Source organism: Chaetura pelagica, unplaced genomic scaffold (assembly GCF_000747805.2).
Source record: "Chaetura pelagica isolate M959 unplaced genomic scaffold, ChaPel_1.0 scaffold625, whole genome shotgun sequence".
In the NCBI taxonomy this organism is placed as follows: domain Eukaryota; kingdom Metazoa; phylum Chordata; class Aves; order Apodiformes; family Apodidae; genus Chaetura; species Chaetura pelagica.
In genome coordinates, this window is record NW_009953499.1 from 167,414 (window position 1) to 188,415 (window position 21,002).

At 58.5% G+C, this 21,002-nt stretch overlaps 1 protein-coding gene across 1 annotated transcript in view; it reads right to left on the minus strand.

The window, feature by feature from the left end:
- The window catches only part of SCN4A (sodium channel, voltage-gated, type IV, alpha subunit), a 35,914-nt gene extending 24,200 nt beyond the window's left edge, over nt 1-11,714 (minus strand). The window contains exons 1-13 of the mRNA XM_009999324.1: nt 11,451-11,714; nt 11,018-11,144; nt 10,129-10,225; nt 9,360-9,488; nt 9,122-9,213; nt 7,745-8,077; nt 7,019-7,082; nt 6,414-6,555; nt 5,443-5,655; nt 4,126-4,281; nt 3,397-3,520; nt 2,436-2,674; nt 388-561 (exon numbers count right to left, since the gene is read on the minus strand). Of these exons, the coding sequence (XP_009997626.1) occupies nt 388-561; nt 2,436-2,674; nt 3,397-3,520; nt 4,126-4,281; nt 5,443-5,655; nt 6,414-6,555; nt 7,019-7,082; nt 7,745-8,077; nt 9,122-9,213; nt 9,360-9,488; nt 10,129-10,225; nt 11,018-11,144; nt 11,451-11,714 (2,154 nt within the window). The remainder of the gene's footprint in view (nt 1-387; nt 562-2,435; nt 2,675-3,396; nt 3,521-4,125; nt 4,282-5,442; nt 5,656-6,413; nt 6,556-7,018; nt 7,083-7,744; nt 8,078-9,121; nt 9,214-9,359; nt 9,489-10,128; nt 10,226-11,017; nt 11,145-11,450) is intronic.
- Nucleotides 11,715-21,002: the final 9,288 nt, after the last annotated feature.

The window sequence follows — 21,002 nt, forward strand, 5'->3', positions numbered from 1 at the left end:
TTGAGGTGAGACATGAGGAGGGAATTCTTTGGTGTGAGGGTGGTGAGAGCCTGGCCCAGGTTGCCCAGGGAAGCTGTGGCTGCCCCATCCCTGGCAGTGTTGAAGGGCAGGTTGGATGGGGCTTGGAGCAGCCTGGGCTGCTGGGAGGTGTCCCTGCCCATGCAGGGGGGTTGGAACTTGAAGATCTTTAAGGTCCCTCCAACCCAACCCAGTCTGGGATTTGATAAAGGAGGTTGAACAAGCTGTTCTCCTCCCTGGTGGCAACTACACACAGTGTAACCTGGTGGTGCTGAGTTGACACTTGGACTCGATCACCTTCCAGGTTCTCTCCAACCCAAACAATTCCAAGCCCCTCTGGGCCCCCCCAGCCCCTCCCAGGACACGCACCAGGCGGAAGGAGCGGAGCACGGACAGACCCTGCACGTTGGCCAGACCCAGCTCCACCAGGCTCAGGGTGACAATGAAGCTGTCAAAGATATTCCAGCCCTGCTGGAAATACTCGTAGGGATCCAGAGCAATGAGCTTCAGGACCATCTCTGCCGTGAAGATCCCCGTGAAGACCTGTGGGCAACAACGTTCCATCAGCTTGAGAGCCCTTCCTTGAGGTGGGAGAAGGTCCCTCTGAGATGTTCCCCAAGTCTCTCATCCCACTGGGTCCAGCCCTGGTGGAGAAGGAGCTCCCCAGCTGCTGCCCAGTGTGGCTTGTTAAGCCAAACTGGGAGCACTGGGCCCTAAATGCTACTGGAGGGACTGGGCAGAGGTGGGTGTTGGCAGGTGGGAATTAAAAATCAAAGTCTTGTTAGCAAAGGGACCCCTGGAAGTCCCTGGGGGGGCCCTGGGGGTCCCAGTACTGGGAACTGGGCTGCTACTGGGATGTCCCTGCCCCTCCCTGAGCCCTGGGAAACCTGATCCAGCTCCTACACCTTCTGCTTTCCCCGGACTACAGCCCTGGGCAGGATTCCCAGAAGCAGCAGGGTGACAATTAACATCCTTGATGCCACCTCATGACCTGGCAGGTGCAGAGGGGACCTGGTGACAGATTTTGCCCCGGGTGTGGCTCCAGCTGGGATGCCCAGGTCCTTGGCTCCACAGTGCAGTAAAGCTCCTGTGCTGGCATCCCAGGGGATGCTCCCTGACATGTCCCCTGGCCTGGCAGCCCTTCCCTGCTCCTGCCCTGGTAGTCCCAGCTCTGCCTTCCCAGCCTGCCCATCTGGGGGAGCATTTTGAGGCTGGAGGGTGGATTTGGGTTGGATTTTGGGGGGGGGGGAAAGTCTGTGCTGTGAGGGTGGTGAGAGCCTGGCTCAGGTTGCCCAGGGAAGCTGTGGCTGCCCCATCCCTGGCAGTGTTGAAGGGCAGGTTGGATGGGGCTTGGAGCAGCCTGGGCTGGTGGGAGGTGTCCCTGCCCATGCAGGGGGTTGGATCTAAGTGATCTTTAAGGTCCCTTCCAACCCAAACCAGTTGGATTCTATGATCTTTCTGCCCACAACCCTTCCTGCTTTCACCCTGGGCACAGGCAGGATATGTGGGAGGGAGACCAGGGCTCAGAGGAACCTGCTTCTCCTGCCCCATCCCTCCCTGGCTCTTCCCCAGCAGCCCCCCCAGCCCAGCAGGCTGAAGCTGCTGGATCACGTCCCTGCTCCCAACAAGTGCTGATTAATCCCCTTGTATTTCCTGAAGGAAACTGGAGCCAAGGCCACCACGTGCCAAGTGTCACCCTGCCTGCCTGGGGTGCCTGTCACCCCAGTGCCTGGGCATGGAGAGGCCCCACCAGGTGCTGGAGCAGGATGAGGTGCCAGGAGAGGAGACAAGGAGGTCTCCCAACCTGAGCTTTCCCATCCCAAGCTCCTCCATCCCTTCAGCAGCATTTCCCAGAGCTACCAGGGACTTCCTGGACTTGTTGCCCCCAGCCAAAGGCCATTTAGCCCAAGCTCCAAGGAGGTCCACCCTTGACTGGTTGCTAAACCCACCCATGACATCAGGACAGCCCAGACCTGCAGTGATTTCATGGGGAAAAGTCATTCTGAGGAGGATTAGTAGCTTTTCATGCTGTTGCCTCCTGCTTTCTGGGGACCTGTTTGCTCCCATCTGTGCCCACCCAAGATGGTGAGGACACCAGGGCTGGCAGCTCGTGCCTGCCCTTGGGTGGCCATGTAGGAGCTGGCCCAGGTCAGCTCTGCCAGGCTGTGGCCACGTTGGCACCACCAAGATGGAAACCACAGCAGAAGTGAGGCAAGAGGCAGTGGGTCCCACCTCCAACTCAGTTCCCTTGACCTGGAGACCAACCCATGGCAGGGGTGCTGGGATCAGACCCCTGCAGATCTTTCCCAGCAGCTGGGACCTGTTTCCAGGTGTGCATGGTGTTCAGGTGGCAGCAGAGGGGACCTGCCCAGCAGGGTGGCTGCTGTGGCTCCAGGCAGGGCAGGTGAGACACCTACCAGGTTCCCCACAGACAGCACGTTCTCAAACTCCTCTGTCATGGGATAATGCTCCATTGCCATGAAGAGGGTGTTGAGGACAATGCAGATGGTGATGCCCAGGTCCACAAAAGGGTCCATCACCACCAACTTGACAAACTCCTTCAGCTTCACCCATGGAAGGCAGCAGTTCCAGACCAGGAAGGTGTGGGCAAATTTGTACCACCAGGGTGGACATTTCTGGTGAGCTTCCTCCAGCTCTGTGGGCAGGGAAGAGAAATGACATCAGTGTGGGCTTCTTGTGGCCTCACTGGGGTGGGGCAAGTGATAACTCACTAGATGTGACCTCTCCTGAGGTCCTGAACCAGCCCTAGACCATCTCTGAGTAGAATATGGGGGCTAAAAGGAGGAGGCAGAGTGATGGTCTGGACCTCACCCTCCAAATTAAAGAGGGTTGGAGAAGAAGATCCACCAGGGAACTGTGGGTCCAATCCAGCTCCCAGCACCTGGGCAGGATTTGTCCCCACCACACCAAGACTGCAGGGACACCCAAGAGACCTGCTCTGGGGTGGCCAAAGACTTTGGTGCCCATTCCCAAGGGAGGACAGGGCTGAGAAACCAGTAATTGCTGAGTCTGTGGACCTTGGGGCTGCAGCTGAACCAGGAGCTCTTGGGAAGCCACTCAGTGGCTCTTGGTTGACCCTGGAGACCACTGTCCTCAACTGCAACCCCATCCATTCACAAGAGATAGATCAGCATTGTCTCCAGGCACCATCCAAAGCAGGTTGGGATGACAAACCTTGCTTGGGTCTCACCAAACCCGTATGGAGACCCCAGGTCCAGAGTGACCCCTTGGATGGGGCTGGAGATGAGGACCAGCTGCTTCCACTGGTGTGTCCCCAGCAGCCCAAGCCCACCCAGACACACCAGCTGGGCCAGGACTGGCACACACAGCCCTCACCCAGCCTGGGGAAGGACTTACCTTCCACAGCATTGGAGATGACACTGATGGCACTTCCCACCCTCTTCTCCAGGCCTGGCCCATCGTGGGTGCCCACAGTGAGGTGGTTGAGGTCTGGTTTCTCTGGCTCGTTGGGTGGGTCGAACTAGAAGGAGGGGAGGCCAAAGGGGATGAGAGCCCAGGGCACTGGGTGCACTTAGAGAAGAGGACACGGTCTGGGGAGACCTTGGGGTGCAGCAGGAGCTGCAGGTGGGCTTGGAGGACCCGGGCAACAGCAAGATGGGCACCAGATGGTCCCTCCCCAGGGTTTATTGGGGTGGGCTTCCTGAAGGTGCTTCTGAGGGAGCTGGGGGTGTCCAGCCTGGAGCCAAGGAGCTGAGGGGAGACCTGCTGGCTCTGCAGCTGCCTGAGAGGAGGTTGGAGCCAGGGGGGGTCGGGCTCTGCTCCCCAGGAACAAGGGGCAGGAGCAGAGGAACCGGCCTCAAGTTGTGCCAGGGGAGGCTGAGGTTGGACCTTGGGAACAGTTTCTCCCTGGCAAGGGTTGTCAGGGCCTGGCCCAGGCTGCCCAGGGCAGGGGGGGAGTCCCCATCCCTGGAGGGGTTTCCAAGCCCTGGAGATGGTGCTGAGGGACACGGGGCAGGGGTGGCCTGGGCAGGGCTGGGGGAAGGGTTGGGCTGGATGATCCTGAAGGTGTTTCCCAACCCAAGCCCTCCATGGGGCTGTGCCAGGGGTGGCAGGAGCAGCAGGTACCTGGATGATGGTTGCAGAGCGTTGCAGCACCAGCCTGGGCACCACCTGCCCGTTGCAGTCCTGCCCCTTCTCCTGGTCACTGTTCAGCTCTGAGTCAGGCTCCTTCTCGGCCAGGCTGCTGGGCAGGGACCCACTGCTGGACCTTCTGTCCTGCAACTGCACCAGCCCACGGCTCCATCACCCCTTGTCCACAGCCCTGGGCTCCTTCCCGTGGTGGCTGCAGGGCTGTGGAGAGGGAGGATGGAGCCCTAGGACCTTCCTGGGCAGGATCTGGGGACTCCTCCTGCTGCTGCAGGACCTGGGTGGTGAACTCTGATCCTCTGAGCAACGAGGAGGGAAGAAATTCTTCCCTGTGAGGGTGGTGAGAGCCTGGCCCAGGTTGCCCAGGGAAGCTGTGGCTGCCCCATCCCTGGCAGTGTTGAAGGGCAGGTTGGATGGGGCTTGGAGCAGCCTGGGCTGCTGGGAGGTGTCCCTGCCCATGCAGGGGGTTGGATCTAGATGATCTTTAAGGTCCCTCCAACCCAAACCATCCCATGATTCTATGAAAACAATGACTGAAGATGGGAACTGGTCAGGCAGCACCATCTGACATCACAGAAGGTTTTGCCCAGGTTTTTAGGGGAATATTGTGCTGAAGAGACACTCCCAAGGGGCAGAGAGAGGTGGAGGTGGCACCTCAGGACTGCAGTGGAGCAAACAAGGGGACACCAGGCAGCCTTAGACACCACCAGCTTGGAGAAACACCAGAGCAAACCTTCCACAGCACCACGCCTGAGTATCTGCTGGTGTCCTGGGGGAGAGAGCCCAGGAGCTGTGCCTTGGCTCCTGCAAGGCCACCAGGACCTCCCTGGGCCAGGTCCCTCCAGCCTTCACTGCTGCCTTGGCCAAAACCCAATGGTTTGCTGATGCCACAGCCTTGTGTTCCTCAAGGGCTTGTTTGGAGCCCTGGTCACACCCTGCCCAGGCAGGTCCTCTGCCAGCTTCCCTGCTCTCTACCTGCTGCAGGAAGACACCTGCTTAGTTCTGGGGCCTTTTCCTCCTCATTTCCCACCTCCTCCTCTGGGCTGGACCTCTCTGCTGCCTCCCAGTGCTCCCTGTCCTGGGTTTGGGGTGTGGAAAGGAATTTTTTTGGCCTTTTTGCCCCCACCCAGCATATGATCCCCATTTGTTTTACTCCATTGTGACCCTCGAAACAGTTACTCAATAATTATCTCGACCTACTCTGGGCCTTATTCTTGGCTGTTACCTAGAGGAACCACCACCCTTGTCCCTACCCCTCCTGTTCCTGAGGTTTTGACCTCCACCCTTCCCACCCACCAGCTTCTCCTGCTCCTCCTGTTGCTTCTTCAGCTGCTCCAGGAGCTGCTGGAACTCCTCCTCCTTCTGCTGCTCCTCCAGCATCGTGGCGTTGTTCTGCTCCTCGTAGGCCATGGCCACCACAGCCAGGATGAGGTTGATGAGGTAGAAGGACCCCAGGAATATCACCACCACGAAGAAGATCATGTAGGTTTTCCCTGCCGAGCGCAGCGTCTGCGGGAGGAGACACAGGCTGGGGCACCACCTTGGCAGGACATGGGGTTGGTGATGCCTCCAATGGAAGGTCTTGCACCAAGGGCATCCTCCCATCTGTGGTGGGAATGAGCTGGTTTGCTCCTAGCTTCCCCCCAGGGCTGGTCATTGACCAGTGCTCTGGGTGAGGGGACTGGTGTGAAGTGGACACGAGTCCCATCAAACCCAACCCTGCTGCTCCACGCTCACTGGGAGCCCAAGGGCTGCAACCTGACCTGGAGCTGGGACCAAGGTCTCAACAGGGACTCGATTTGCTGTGATGTCTCTCAGCCCCCAACTTCACCCTTCAGCCAAGAGTGGTCCTTTTCTAACTCCAGATCTGGGCACAGTCATTTCCAGAGGCCACGAGTAGCTTTAACCAGTCTCCAGACCCAGGGTCAGCTGGGATTTCATGGGGCCACCAACTTCCCCCTTAGAGAAGGACTCAATCCAGGGCACAAGTGACCTGGCTTGTCCCCCTTCCCCTCTCCCTTAGCTCAAGCTGGAGATGGACCAGATACTCCAACAAATCCCTGATACCCATGACACAAACCCCATCCCACTTGGGCTTTGTCTTGGAAAATGGGATGGGACCGTGTCCCATCTCTGCTGATCCCAGTTAGATCCATCAACCACAGGACAAAGTCCCACAGGTTTCCATTCAAGTGACTTTTTACCTGCCCGAGACCAGGGACAAGAGAGAAGTGCGAGGAGCACCAGGATAGGAATGGGGTGCCTACCAGCTGGAAGAGGTTCTCCCAGAAGTCCTGTGTCATGAGGCGGAAGAGGGCAAGGAAGGCCCAGCTGAAGGTGTCGTAGCTGGTGTAGCCATAGTTGGGGTTCCTCCCAGCCTTCATGCACGTGTACCCCTCGGGGCACTTCCTGCCAGAGGAGCCACAGGGCAGCCAGAGTGAGACCCCAGCCCTCCTGCCACCCCAGCCCTGGAGATGCTTCAGCAGAACCTTCCCCACCCCAGGCGACACGGGATGCCTGGAGTGATGCCACCTTCCCCAGAGCTGACACCCTTGGGTCAGACCAGTATCCTCCCAGTTGGGTACAGCTGGGATGCCTGGACTGATTCCACCCCCTCCAGTCTGAGAGCCTGGCCCAGGTTGCCCAGGGAAGCTGTGGCTGCCCCATCCCTGGCAGTGTTGAAGGGCAGGTTGGATGGGGCTTGGAGCAGCCTGGGCTGGTGGGAGGTGTCCCTGCCCATGCAGGGGGGTTGGATCTAGATGATCTTGAAGGTCTCTTCCCACCCAAACCATTCCCATAGGATGCACTGGATGCCTGGTCCCCTCCAGGGGAGCCAGAAGGGCCAGAGGCCACCAGCAGGAGCTGCACTCACCCAGCATCACTGCTGTTCCCACAGAGCAGGGCGTCCAACGCTCCCTCCAGAAAGTAGAAGTTGGCTTTGGGGTTGGGGAAAGAACAAGACATCAATAAAATCAACATGAACATTGAGTTTGGAGTTCCTGGCAGCTCTGGGCTCTCAGGTCACTGGGTTTTGTCCTCTCTGCTGACGTTGCTGTTGGCATTGAACTACTTGGCACTGGCTCAAAGAGCTCCTCCTCCCACCCAACCCCACGGCCATAACCCCATAGCCATAACCCCATGGCCCTCTGGAACCAGCCTGACAGGCCAGGACTTGTTCTCCTGAGGACGTGGGTGATCAAAAGTCCAAGGCTGGTTGGTTTGCCTGGATTTAGTCTCCCTGTGGTGACCAGCAAGATGGAGCAGATTTGCCCACCCTGATGGCTGTGCCCTCCCTAGCAGGTGGGAGAGGTGGAGACACCAGATTATCCAGGTCTTCTCATGGTGAAACCTTTCTGGAGGAGCTCAGCTTGCCCTGGAGGGCTGTGTTTTCCCTGGCCAGGAGGATTTGATCCCACATGTCCATATTTGAGCACACACAGCTCCTGCTTCACCCACCGACCACATCCCCCCGCAAGGCACCTTGGCGAGCAGATCTGGGTGGACAAACCACTTTGGTCTGACACAGAGGAAGAGTGAGGAAACCAGGGAGAAAACCAGGGTGGTGGGTCAACAGAGAAGGAGATGGACAAGCATTTACCTTCATCATTGATGTAGGCCTCGAAGTCAAAGGTGCTGTTGGTGGTGAAGTTGGTGGTGAAGTTGCTGATGATGCCGTCAGTGAAGTTGCCGACGATCCCGTCGGTGAAGTTGCCATAGAAGGCTGAGTTGGCCAAGGTGTCATTGTCCAGCCCCAGGTCCCCCAGCAGGGTGTCGTTGAGGGGTGGCCACCTCACACACTTCTGCCTGAGGTTCCCCATGAAGAGCTGGAGGCCGATGAGGGCGAACACGCTCAGGCAGAAGACAGTGAGGATCATGACATCTGAGAGCTTCTTCACCGACTGGATCAGGGCCCCAACGATGGTCTTCAGCCCTAGGGAGGAGGTGCCACTACTCACTCAGCTAATTGCCTGTTTGCTGGTTGTGGAGAACATGTTCCCCAAGGGTGCTGGATCTGCTGGGGAGCTCGTGGTGTCACCATGTGCTCAGAACCTCCATGTCACATCCCAGCTGCTCCCCCCCAAAAACCCGTCACCCTTGGACCAGCACCAGCCAAGCCTCCCCACATCAATCTTGACCTGGATACCACAACCCAAAGTCCACCATCAGTTCCTTTGAAAAGCTCTTTGCCAGCCCAGCTGGAAGGTGCTGAGCACCAATCTCAGCTCCAGAAAGGCCTCCATGGTCCAACACCCCCACGTGCTCCGTGGCTGGTTGGAAGCTGGTTGGACCCTCCAACCTGATCCCTTCAAGTCAGAGAAACTCAAAAATGGCCAAGAGAAGGGGACAAAGTGACATCTGTATTAAGCATTGGGATTAACTCATCTCCCCACCCCAGCATCAGTGTTTCCACCACACAAGAAGCTCAACCACAGACCCTTGGTGGCCTTTTGACATGAAGGACACCCTTCCCCTCACCCAAGGTCTACATGGAGGATGCTGCCCAGGGAAGCTGTGGCTGCCCCATCCCTGGCAGTGTTGAAGGGCAGGTTGGATGGGGCTTGGAGCAGCCTGGGCTGGTGGGAGGTGTCCCTGCCCATGCAGGGGGGTGGATCTAGATGATCTTTGAGGTCCCTTCCAACCCCGACCACTCTATGATTCTATTTATTGTTTGATCAAGCTCATAAACAACGTAAGCACAAACCCACTGATGAAGACGTCTCCAAGGAGCCCCAAAAACTCCATGTCTGGCTCATCAGGGGCCAAAGAACTGAGTGAGCACCACTAAGGTCAAGATGTCCAACCAGCAGGACCTGACCCAAAAGCTGAATGACGCGGAAAATTGTTTTTAAGTATCAAGTATCTTATTCCCTCTGTTTCCTCTCCGAGCTGAACAAGGAATTGCTGTGAACTTTGTGACCACCTGCACCCAAGGACGGGGAAGATGTGGAGAGGAGACCACTCCTCCAAGTCCCACCTGGTATCACAGTGATGGTTTTCAAGGCACGGAGGACGCGGAAGGTCCGGAGAGCAGAGATGTTCCCCAGGTCCACGAACTCAGTGATGTAGCTGCAGGACAGAGAAGAAAGGGCTCCCAAGGGCTCTGCCAGGCACCCACCACCCTGCTCCTCAGCTCTCCTCCCCAGGGTCGTGTCCTGAACCCCCCAGATGCAGTGGCCAAGCCTCCTGTCCTCCCTCCACCCCACCCAACTCACGCCATGGAGATGACCATGAAGTCCAGCCAGTTCCATGGGTCTCGCAGGAATGTGAAGTCATCGATGCAGAAGCCCCTGGACAGTATCTTGATGAGGGACTCAAAGGTGTAGATCCCAGTGAAGGTGTATCTAGAAGGGGAATGGTGACTCAGGGGATGCTCACCTGGGTCCAAGGCCCAGCTCAGGAGGAGGTTTTGTCCATCTCTATCAGTGGGATCATCCTGGGGAGCTGAGTTTGGGGGCTGATGGGTTCTTGGGGGGCTTCAGCACTTGGGGAGGGTTTCAGCTCATAAGGGAATTTGGGACATCTTGAGGTCACCAATCCCTGTGATGACCATTCTGCAACACCTCTGACCCACGCTGCTGTCCCACCACCCACTCTGTGGAACCCTCCTGAGACCTGATTGTGCAGGACCATGACAGGAAATGTTGGGTTTCCCCCTTCCCACCTGGGGCTGGTTGGTTGTCCAGGTGGGACAGGTGGATCTGCTCAGCATCTCCACACTATCAGCTGTCAACCCAACCTGCTCTAGGGTGGTCTCTCCTGTCACAGGGACCCCACCAGATTTTGGGCAGCTCTAAAAAACTCCCAACTCTTCGTGAGGCAGAGGTTGGACATCCCTTCTGAGATAGGGCCACCAGCACCTCCCAGTGACACCTCTCCTCCTCTGAAGGGTGCAGGGATCCCAACACCCCTCTGTCCTGAGGATGGCCAAGCTGGGATGGACCCAGGGATGCCTGGGGGAGGTCATGGGAGACAAGGACTCACTCCACGTTCTTGGACCACGCCGGGGGGTTGCTCAGGGTCATGAAGACACAGTTGGTTAAAATGGTGATCATGATGAACATGCTGAATAATTTAAAACCTGGTCAAGGAGAAACGTTATGGCCACTGCCCAGACCTCCCCCCACTCACAGTTATGAACATCCCTCTGAGTTCCCCAGTTCTGGCCCCTGCTCCCCACCCCATGTCCATGGTGGTGGCTCTGCCTCCCTTCTTGTCCCCTCTGCTCCTTCCTCTCCATCAGCCCAGGTCGTGACTTTCTTCTCTTCTCTGATCCCTCTCCCACCCATCTCCCCTCTTTTTCCTCCTATCTCTGGGCCACCAACCCCTGCTGCAACCAGAGCTCTTCTGGAATTCCCACACATCCAAGTGCTCTTCTTGCTCTTGGGGTCCTTTCCTGTCTTACCACCTCTACTTGCCCCACACCAAGAGCCCCAGCACTGCCCAAACGACCTCCTTCCCTGTATCCAATGTCCTGGTTCCTCTGCCTTCCATCTCCCAAGGCATCCTTGAAGCTCCTGATTCACCCACGTCCCAGATGGGATGGGACCCCCTGACCTTTAAACACTTCCTTTCCTCTCCAAGACCTCAGAGACCTTCAACCCCTTCCTAGGAAGCTCCACCACTTGGGTTCCTTCCCTCCTCCAACCAAACAGGTTTGTCCCATTTCCAACTAAGATTCAGCTCTTGGTGTCACCAAGATGCTTAAAGCCTTCAAGAGGAGCCCAAAGCCCTGGGATGGCCCTGGCCATGGTGGGGTCCAGCCCAGGAGATCTGCCCACCACGCCATCATCAAACACTTCATTCAGCCCCCTCCAAGAGCTCTTTGCTCCCTGAGCACCAACCAGGGCTCGACCTGAGCATCCCAGAGGACAAGGATATGAATGGATGAGCACTTTGATGGCTCCTCTGCGGATGGGGTGGAAGGGCCCCAGCAGGTAGAGGGCAGGGGTGGCCGAGAAGCGGAAGATGGACTTCCCTTTGTTGAGGACTATGAAGGTCTGTGGAGAGAAGAGAGGAAGGAGAAGAGTCAGGCCCCTTCTGCACCCCCCCCGAACACTCGTGGCTCCAGTGCTGCCGTGAGAGGTGAGACCTCTTTGTGTGCCTTGGACCTCCAAAGGCTCAGAGCTTGGCCAAGGAACACGCTCTGCCTCAAAGGTGAAGCAACCCCAGCAGTGTGAGGTTGTGGGTCACCAGAGTGGGCTGACCTGAGACCCTGGGGCACGATGGACAGAAGAGCAAGTCCATGCTTTGGTCTTCTCCTTGGACCTCCCATCAGTTCCAAACCTAACCTCCCCCCCAGTCACCTTCTTATCCTTGTAGAAAGGGTCCAAATCCTCCAGGGGGGTCCCGATGAGCTCCGGGGGTGGGTCACCATAGATGAGGGGCAGGTTCTTGCCAGCTTCCAGGTCACTGCTGGGTTTGACCTCCTCTTCCTCGGGCAGCTCCACCTGCTGCCTCTTGATCCTCAGAGCCTCAGCCTCGGCCGCGCGCTGCTCGATGGCGGCCAGCGAGGCGGGGGTGAAGGGCTGGAGGTCCTGGGGGCCTGGGATGTGGGGCAGGCCGGCCATCCTCTCATTCTGCTGCCGGCCCACCCGCGCCCAGCCTGCGGGGAGAGAGGGGCTGAGGAGGAGCCACCAGCTCCAGCCCCTTTGGGGGGGATGTTTTTTACCAGCCAACAACCCCAACTCTACCAGCCAACAACCCCAACTCTACCAGCCAACAACCCCAACTCTACCAGCCAACAACCCCAACTCTACCAGCCAACAACCCCAACTCTACCAGCCAACAACCCCAACTCTACCAGCCAACAACCCCAACTCTACCAGCCAACAACCCCAACTCTACCAGCCAACAACCCCAACTCTACCAGCCAACAACCCCAACTCTACCAGCCACCAACCCCAACTCTACCAGCCACCAACCCCAACTCTACCAGCCACCAACCCAGCTCTACCAGCCACCAACCCAGCTCTACCAACCATCAACCCAACTCTACCAGCCATCAACCCCAACTCTACCAGCCATCAACCCCAACTCTACCAGCCAACACCCCCAACTCTACCAGCCATCACCCCAACTCTACCAGCCAACACCCCAACTCTACCAGCCACCAACCCAACTCTACCAAGTCTGGTGCTTAAACCATGTTCCTAAATGGTTTTGCTCAAGCCATGAAGCCAGGCGCTGGCAGGATCTCAGGGGGGTTTGCAAATGGGTTTGTTGGAGAAAGATTGAACCTGCAAGAAGGGTTCTGGTGCATGGAAAGCCTGTGGCTGGAGCACCCTGCCTGCTCCTCCTCCTCCCAGACCCCCAGCTAAAAGCACCATTGGGTTGGGCACCACATGAGCTGGGCAGTTGGTGTCCCCTGGCCCCAGCTGCTGTTGGATGTGGAATTTACCAACCTAGGCAGGGTCATTCACCAAAGTCAAATACCTTCAGCAGCAGCAGCTCCAGCTGTATCACCTTTCCTCCTGCACCTTGTGGTGCTCAAAGCAAGAGAGACTTGAGAGCAGCTTCCAGAGCCTGAAGGGGCTCCAGAAAAGCTGGGGAGGGGCTTGGGACAAGGGCAGGGAGGGATGGGATGAGGGGGATGGATGAAAACTGGGAGAGGGAGATTGAGGTGAGACATGAGGAGGGAATTCTTTGGTGTGAGGGTGGTGAGAGCCTGGCCCAGGTTGCCCAGGGAAGCTGTGGCTGCCCCATCCCTGGCAGTGTTGAAGGGCAGGTTGGATGAGGTTTGGAGCAGCCTGGGCTGCTGGGAGGTGTCCCTGCCCATGGGGGGGGTTGGAGCTACATGATCCCTTTCAACCCAAACCATTCCATGATTCTATTAACTTCTTCAGCCCAAGGAGCTTGGTCCTGCAGGGCTGGTGGCCACATGACACCACTGGACACCCCTCCATAGGAGACATGAGTAACCTGCAGTGGTGGAGGACTCTGCTCCCAAGAGGAAGGGGTTAAAGTTTTATCTTGAACCAAAAGGCAAGACAATAATGGCACTTTCTAATGTTACTGGCTCAGGATGACTCCCCACACAGGAATAGGACCATCCAGGAGAGATAAGGGTGGCTCCAGGAGAACAACAGAGGCTGGAGAGAGCAAAGTGGGGACCAGATGGGCGGTTGCACCTAGAAGAGCAGCCCCAGGAGAGTCCAAAACACCTGACAAAAGCTTCCCAGACACCAGAAAGGTTCTTCCTTGGAGTCACCTCACCCCGAGATCTGTTTGACACCAGCTCGTGTCACAGATGAGCCCAAAATGTTGTAACCCATGATCCCACTTCCCAGGGATCCTGGGCCAGAGGCACCTCTGGGCTTCACCCCTCACAACCAGCATCTCCTGCAGGCACCAAAACTGGACGTGATGCTGCAGAAAAAGCTTTAGGATCAATTCTCTCCATGACATTGAGAGCTGGAGACCTTCAACCCTTGGTCATGAAGAGCTGGGCAATGATAGCCCTGCTGGGAAGGGAGGCACATGATGGTATCAGCACCTTCCTGAGCTGATGAGAAACCAAGAGATCAAAACCAGGGCCCAGGGAGGGGTGGATTTCCAGCAGAGCCAGAGAAGAACCCTTCAGAACCTGCTGGATTTCTTCTGCTGGGCAAAAAGGTCTCACTCCTGCCTCAGGGGGGTGGTTTTCACCACTCCCATCACATCCAGCCCAAGGGATGAAGGAGGAACCAGCCCCAAGTGCAACATCTCTTGGGAAGAGGCCACCTTGGTGGGGCTGTTTCAACAGCCCCTTCATGGCTCCAGGCTCTGACACCTTCAAAGGAAGAGGGTTGGGAGCAACTTGTTGCCTTTTGGGATGGGACAACCTTGAAGAAACAAAACAGTCAAGTGGGAGGGCAAGAATGGGGTTTTTTTGCATTTAAACCTGATTTAGAAGAGGGGGAGCTTTGTCCTGCTGCAGGACAGAGACCCTGGCCCAGCCCCACCTGGGGGTCCCCAGGGGTGGCACCTCAGGGAAGGCAGCCAAAGGGGAATCTCTGCCCCCCATCCCTGCCCGGGGACGGTGCCCACGGGCACCACTGGTGCTGCTTCTCACCCTGAGTCATTCTGGATTTACCCCCATTTCCCTCCTTGCCTGCCCAGCTCTGGGAGCCTGCCCTGATGCCAGTGGCCTCCAAGCTCCAGCCAAGGGCATGGGCTGAGATCCAGGTGCCCCTGACTCTGTCCCCCCAAGTCCCACCAGGGATGCACCTTCAAGCAGGACCCCCAGCAGGACCAGCCCACCCCACTGTTCTGGTTGCAAAAGACATTTAAGATCACCTAGTCCAACCATAACCTAACTTGACCAGCCACACCCTGACTCTACCAACCATTAACCCAACTCTCCCAGCCCCAGGGCTAACCCATGTCCCTCAGCACCACATCTCTGAACCCCCCCCAGGGATGGGGACCCAACCACCTCCCTGGGCCAGTGTCTGAGAACCCTTCCAGTGAAGAAGTTCAATACCCAACCTAAACCTCCCCTGGTGCAACCATTTCCTCTTCTCCTGGGGACTCTGAGGCCCCGCAGGAGCTGGTTGGTCCCAGCAGCCTCAGTTTCCCTGGAAGGAGGGTTTTGCAGAGCTGCTGGGGCACGTCACGGGCAGTGCCAGCTGCAGGGCTCCAGCAGCACCCTGCTCTCCAGGGCTTTGGTGCTCAGGGTGCTCCATGGTCCACGTCTTCCCCAGAGCCTCCTGCTGCCCCTGCAGCCCCCCAGCAGTGCCATGTCCCCAGCCTGCTGTCCCAGCCGAGGTGGCAGCATCTCCAGCTGCCACCAGCCATCACGGCAGGAGTCAAGGTTCTGCACCACTCCCATCACATCCAGCCCAAGGGATGAAGGAGGAACCAGCCCCAAGTGCAACATCTCTTGGGAAGAGGCCACCTTGGTGGGGCTGTTTCAACAGCCCCTTCATGGCTCCAGGCTCTGACACCTTCAAAGGAAGAGGGTTGGGAGCAACTTGTTGCCTTTTGGGATGGGACAACCTTGAAGAAACAAAACAGTCAAGTGGGAGGGCAAGAATGGGGTTTTTTTGCATTTAAACCTGATTTAGAAGAGGGGGAGCTTTGTCCTGCTGCAGGACAGAGACCCTGGCCCAGCCCCACCTGGGGGTCCCCAGGGGTGGCACCTCAGGGAAGGCAGCCAAAGGGGAATCTCTGCCCCCCATCCCTGCCCGGGGACGGTGCCCACGGGCACCACTGGTGCTGCTTCTCACCCTGAGTCATTCTGGATTTACCCCCATTTCCCTCCTTGCCTGCCCAGCTCTGGGAGCCTGCCCTGATGCCAGTGGCCTCCAAGCTCCAGCCAAGGGCATGGGCTGAGATCCAGGTGCCCCTGACTCTGTCCCCCCAAGTCCCACCAGGGATGCACCTTCAAGCAGGACCCCCAGCAGGACCAGCCCACCCCACTGTTCTGGTTGCAAAAGACATTTAAGATCACCTAGTCCAACCATAACCTAACTTGACCAGCCACACCCTGACTCTACCAACCATTAACCCAACTCTCCCAGCCCCAGGGCTAACCCATGTCCCTCAGCACCACATCTCTGAACCCCCCCCAGGGATGGGGACCCAACCACCTCCCTGGGCCAGTGTCTGAGAACCCTTCCAGTGAAGAAGTTCAATACCCAACCTAAACCTCCCCTGGTGCAACCATTTCCTCTTCTCCTGGGGACTCTGAGGCCCCACAGGAGCTGGTTGGTCCCAGCAGCCTCAGTTTCCCTGGAAGGAGGGTTTTGCAGAGCTGCTGGGGCATGTCACGGGCAGTGCCAGCTGCAGGGCTCCAGCAGCACCCTGCTCTCCAGGGCTTTGGTGCTCAGGGTGCTCCATGGTCCACGTCTTCCCCAGAGCCTCCTGCTGCCCCTGCAGCCCCCCAGCAGTGCCATGTCCCCAGCCTGCTGTCCCAGCCGAGGTGGCAGCATCTCCAGCTGCCACCAGCCATCACGGCAGGAGTCAAGGTTCTGCAAAAGACATTTAAGATCACCTAGTCCAACCATAACCTAACTTGACCAGCCACACCCTGACTCTACCAACCATTAACCCAACTCTCCCAGCCCCAGGGCTAACCCATGTCCCTCAGCACCACATCTCTGAACCCCCCCCAGGGATGGGGACCCAACCACCTCCCTGGGCCAGTGTCTGAGAACCCTTCCAGTGAAGAAGTTCAATACCCAACCTAAACCTCCCCTGGTGCAACCATTTCCTCTTCTCCTGGGGACTCTGAGGCCCCACAGGAGCTGGTTGGTCCCAGCAGCCTCAGTTTCCCTGGAAGGAGGGTTTTGCAGAGCTGCTGGGGCATGTCACGGGCAGTGCCAGCTGCAGGGCTCCAGCAGCACCCTGCTCTCCAGGGCTTTGGTGCTCAGGGTGCTCCATGGTCCACGTCTTCCCCAGAGCCTCCTGCTGCCCCTGCAGCCCCCCAGCAGTGCCATGTCCCCAGCCTGCTGTCCCAGCCCAGGTGGCAGCATCTCCAGCTGCCACCAGCCATCACGGCAGGAGTCAGGTTTCTGCAGCCCCATGACTCTGCTCATTCCTCTCTCTGGGCAGGAACCAGCAGCTCCCTTCAGCCCCGGGCTCCTCTTCCTCTCTCTGGCCTCCTCTTCCTCCCTCTGGGCTGAACCCATCCCCTGATCCAGCTGGTGGAGCAGCCCCAGCCATGAGGAGATGCTGGGGGGGTTTGGCAGCACCACCCAAGGCTGAGCTGGGGGGTCCCCCAAGGAGATGGTGCCCTGGGCATGGAAATGCTTTTTGGGGCCTTTTGGAGGATCTGGTCCCTCTCTGACCCCACCCAGAGATGACCCCAAGGAGCAGAACTGCAGCCAAGATCCACCTCCTGCCCATGGCAGCCCTGGAGCCACCAGCATCTCCAGCCCATCCCTGCTTCCCAGAAGAGGAGCCAAGAACCAGCACAGGGACCTGCAGGGACCTTTCCCAGTCAGCCCAGTGCCCACACCAGTCTGTGGGAGAACAGCACTGGGCAGAGAGCTGGGTCCCAGCACCCTGAGTGAAGCAGCTCCCCCTGGGACCCTCTGGGGTGGGGTTGGGATGAGCAGCCCCTCTGCTCCCACCCATCCTGCCACACGTGGGGCAACTGCCCCAAATAACCCAGTTCAGAGTCCCTGCCCCTCCTGGAGGTAAAAGAAGGTTGGGAGCAGCAAGAGGAGCTGCCCCCAGCACAGATCAGGTCACCCCCCAGGATCTGGGACCCCCAGGGTCCCCCATGAGATGCAGCCTCTTGTTCCATCAAAGAACCAGCCACTTGGAACCTCCCTCCAAAGTGCTGCTGAGCTGTTTCCTGAGCTGCCTTCTCCAGTTTTGGAGCCCCTGGGCAACCCCTTTGGTTTATTTACTGACCTGCTGCATTTGGACACACCACCCATGTCACCCCACGGATGAGCACCTCACCTCCCAGTTCAGCACCAGTAACTACCAGCAGGCAAGTGGGAGAAGCCCAGGAGAGTGGGGCCTTCAGCCTGGAATTCAGTTTCCTCTGATATTTTTGCTCCTCTGAGGCCAAATGAATCAGCCTCCAAAATAACAGGAGTTATGTTTGGTTTGGAGGCTACCAGAGATGCTGTGTAATAGGTTCTGGATAAGCAGGGCAGACAGAAGGGTGGCAAGGTCCTGCCTGAGAGCCACCCCCTCCAGAAGTGTCACTTCATCCCTGCAGAGAAAATAACCTCACGTGGGCTGAGGAAGAGGGGGAAGGGCTTCCTTGGCTGCTCAGTGCAGACAAGTGGCTGTGGGGGACTCAGGGTGTCTGGGTCCTGCTGGTCCCTGCAGGTGCTGAGCTCAGCCCATCACCCAGGGCACTGCTCCTCCCTGCCCAAGGCATGGCAAAGCCAGAGCCCCCCCAGCCTGGGAAGCCCAGGGAGATACACTTGGGGTGTCTGGGGTGAAGATTGTGCTCCTCCCGAGGGGTCTCAGCTCTGCAGGTCCTCAGAAGACACCAGTGAGGCCCTCTGAGCAGCTGCAGTGTTGCAGCAGGACCATGGAAGTCACCTTGAGGAGCTGCCCTCACCCACCTGCAAACCTGCCCTGGAGATCCATCCCTTGAACAGGAGACAATCTCCAACGTGTCCTTCACTCCCACCAGAACACACCAGTTTGGACACACAACCAACCTGAGGGGTCACCAGCAAGTGGAAATCAGCTTCACTCACCCAGAGGCAGCAGAGGCAGGTGATGCTCAGCCAAGTGTCCAGCACAGGGGGGTGGGAATGGACACCCTGCAGTGAGGGGTTTAGCTTGGACACAAGGAGCTCGGGCACCAAAGGCAGCAAGAAGGCACCTCCAGGAGGGTCCAGGGAGCCCAGAGTTGGCCCTTGTGACTCCAAGAAGTTGATGCTGGTGGAGATGAGGCAGCACCCAGGAGCTCAAGGGCTCTGGAAACCAAACCCTGTTGACCACACAGCTCAGATGCAGCTCAGGAAGTTCAACAGGAAAGCCAAGATCTGATGATGAGCAGGAGCTGAGGGCTCTGCTGGGGGAGCTCAGAGCTGGGGCAGTGATGCTGCTCTGCTGCCTCAGGAGAGGGTTGCAGAATCCTTCTTGCTTGGAAAAGACCTTGAAGCTCATCCAGCCCAACCCTTCCCCCAGCCCTGCCCAGGCCACCCCTGCCCCGTGTCCCTCAGCACCATCTCCAGGGCTTGGAAACCCCTCCAGGGATGGGGACTCCCCCCCTGCCCTGGGCAGCCTGGGCCAGGCCCTGACAACCCTTGCCAGGGAGAAACTGTTCCCAAGGTCCAACCTCAGCCTCCCCTGGCACAACTTGAGGCCATTTCCTCTGCTCCTGCCTGTTGGTTGCTGCCTTTTTTCAGGCAGAAGAAGGGGACAACTCCAAGCACAACCCTGCAGCCCCCCCTCCTCACTCCCTGCACCCCCAAATCCTCCTGGGACACCCAACCCCACCAGCAGCTGGAAGCCTGAGTGCCCCCAGGAGACCCCAACCCTCCCCATCCCTCCCTGATTTATCCCCAGGAGGACACCCAGGGTGGGGCAGGATGGTGCAACCAGGACCAGCTGGGACAGGGACCAGCTGGGACCGGCCGAAGGGTTTGGGGATGAGTCACATCCCAGTGGATGTTTCTCACTCACAGGCATCCCAAGTGCTGCTGCCCCCACCACCATCCAGCCTCCCCATTGCCACCCCATGGGTGTCCATCTCCTGACCCTGCTGCCCACCCCAGGAAGCCCTCACAGCAGGTCTCCCCCCCCAGCCCTTCATGCACTAAACAGGTTTGAAATCACCAAACCCTCACGGGCTGGGAGACCTGCTGGCAGGAGAACATGGGTTTGGTTCAAACCCAGCCCATGGGCATGGACACTCCGTGTGGTCATAGAGGGTTTATGTGTCCATGGAGGAGAAGGAGCTTTATGGGTCTGATTAAACACCAGAGTCCTTGTCAGCTCTGCTCTGGGGGTGCTGGCAGCCCAGGAACCAGCCCTGTCCTGGGCTGCATCCCCAGCACTGTGACCAGCAGGGCCAGGGGGGATTGTCCCCTCTGCTGAGCCCCCCCTGCAGGGCTGGGGCCAGTTCTGAGGTCCCAACACCAGAAGGACACGGAGCTCTTGGATAGAGTCCAGAGGAGCCACAGAGATCAACTGCAGAATCATTTTGGTTGGGAAAGACCTCAAAGATCAACCAGTCCCACCATTAACCTAACTCTACCAAGGCCACCCCTGCCCTGTGTCCCTCAGCACCATCTCCAGGGCTTGGAAACCCCTCCAGGGATGGGGACTCCCCCCCTGCCCTGGGCAGCCTGGGCCAGGCCCTGACAACCCTTGCCAGGGAGAAACTGTTCCCAAGGTCCAACCTCAGCCTCCCCTGGCACAACTTGAGGCCGGTTCCTCTGCTCCTGCCTGTTGGTCTCTGCCTTTTTCAGGCAGAAGAAGGGGACAACTCCAAGCACAACCCTGCAGCCCCCCCTCCTCACTCCCTGCACCCCCAAATCCTCCTGGGACACCCCAACCCCAACCCCCTCCTGCCCGGAGCTGCCTCCTCCATCCCCACCTGCCTCCCCACCCAGCCCTGCTGGACCCCTCGGAGGGGGAGGCTGGAAAGGGGACACTGGGGGTGGTTGGAGCTGTGGGTTGGGCTCCAGGGGGGGTTGGCTGTGGTGGAGGCTGGGGCAGGCAGGGAAGGGTTAAAGCAGGACCCTGCTCGCTGCCCACTTGGTGACATCCAAGCTCCTGCTGCAGCTCCCCTGTCCCCAGGAGCTGAGATGGAAGGGACTTGGTGGGGGAAGGGAGGGTCTCATGGGGCCACCAGGAGCTGCAGCCCCCCCAGGGGGTCCCCCAGACTGAGGCACATGGGAGTGAGGGGGGCAGTGGGGGACCCACCTCCCAGGGATGCCAGGAGGGACACAAGGGATGCCAGGAGGGATCACCCGCAGCCAGGGCTGCCATCAGGTCCCAGGACTGATGTTCCCACAGGATTTGCAGGGGTCCCTGCAGCACCCAGGGGCTGAGGGGTGCTGATTGCCCATCCTCTGCACCCCCATACCCCAAGCACCAACATCCCAAGCACCTGGCACCCCAGGACCAAGCTGGGTCACCTGCAGCCCCCCCCAGCCCCATGCCCAGTGCCAGGACCTGAGCCCAAACCTCTGGCTCCTCAGGGGATTCATCTGAACCCCCTTGGACCTGGAGAAGGGGAGAACTCCAAGGTGAGATGTTCCCAAGGGGCTGGGTAAATAACCCAGGAGGGAGCTGGACAAACAGACAGGGACAGACACCCTGCCCAGCATCTCCAGAGCTCATCTCATCTCCAGCTCTCCAGAGTTCTCACCTCCCACCTACAGCTGGGATCTTCACCCTCACAGCTCCCCCCAGAAACACCCCCCACCTTCTCCCCCTTCCTCTCCACC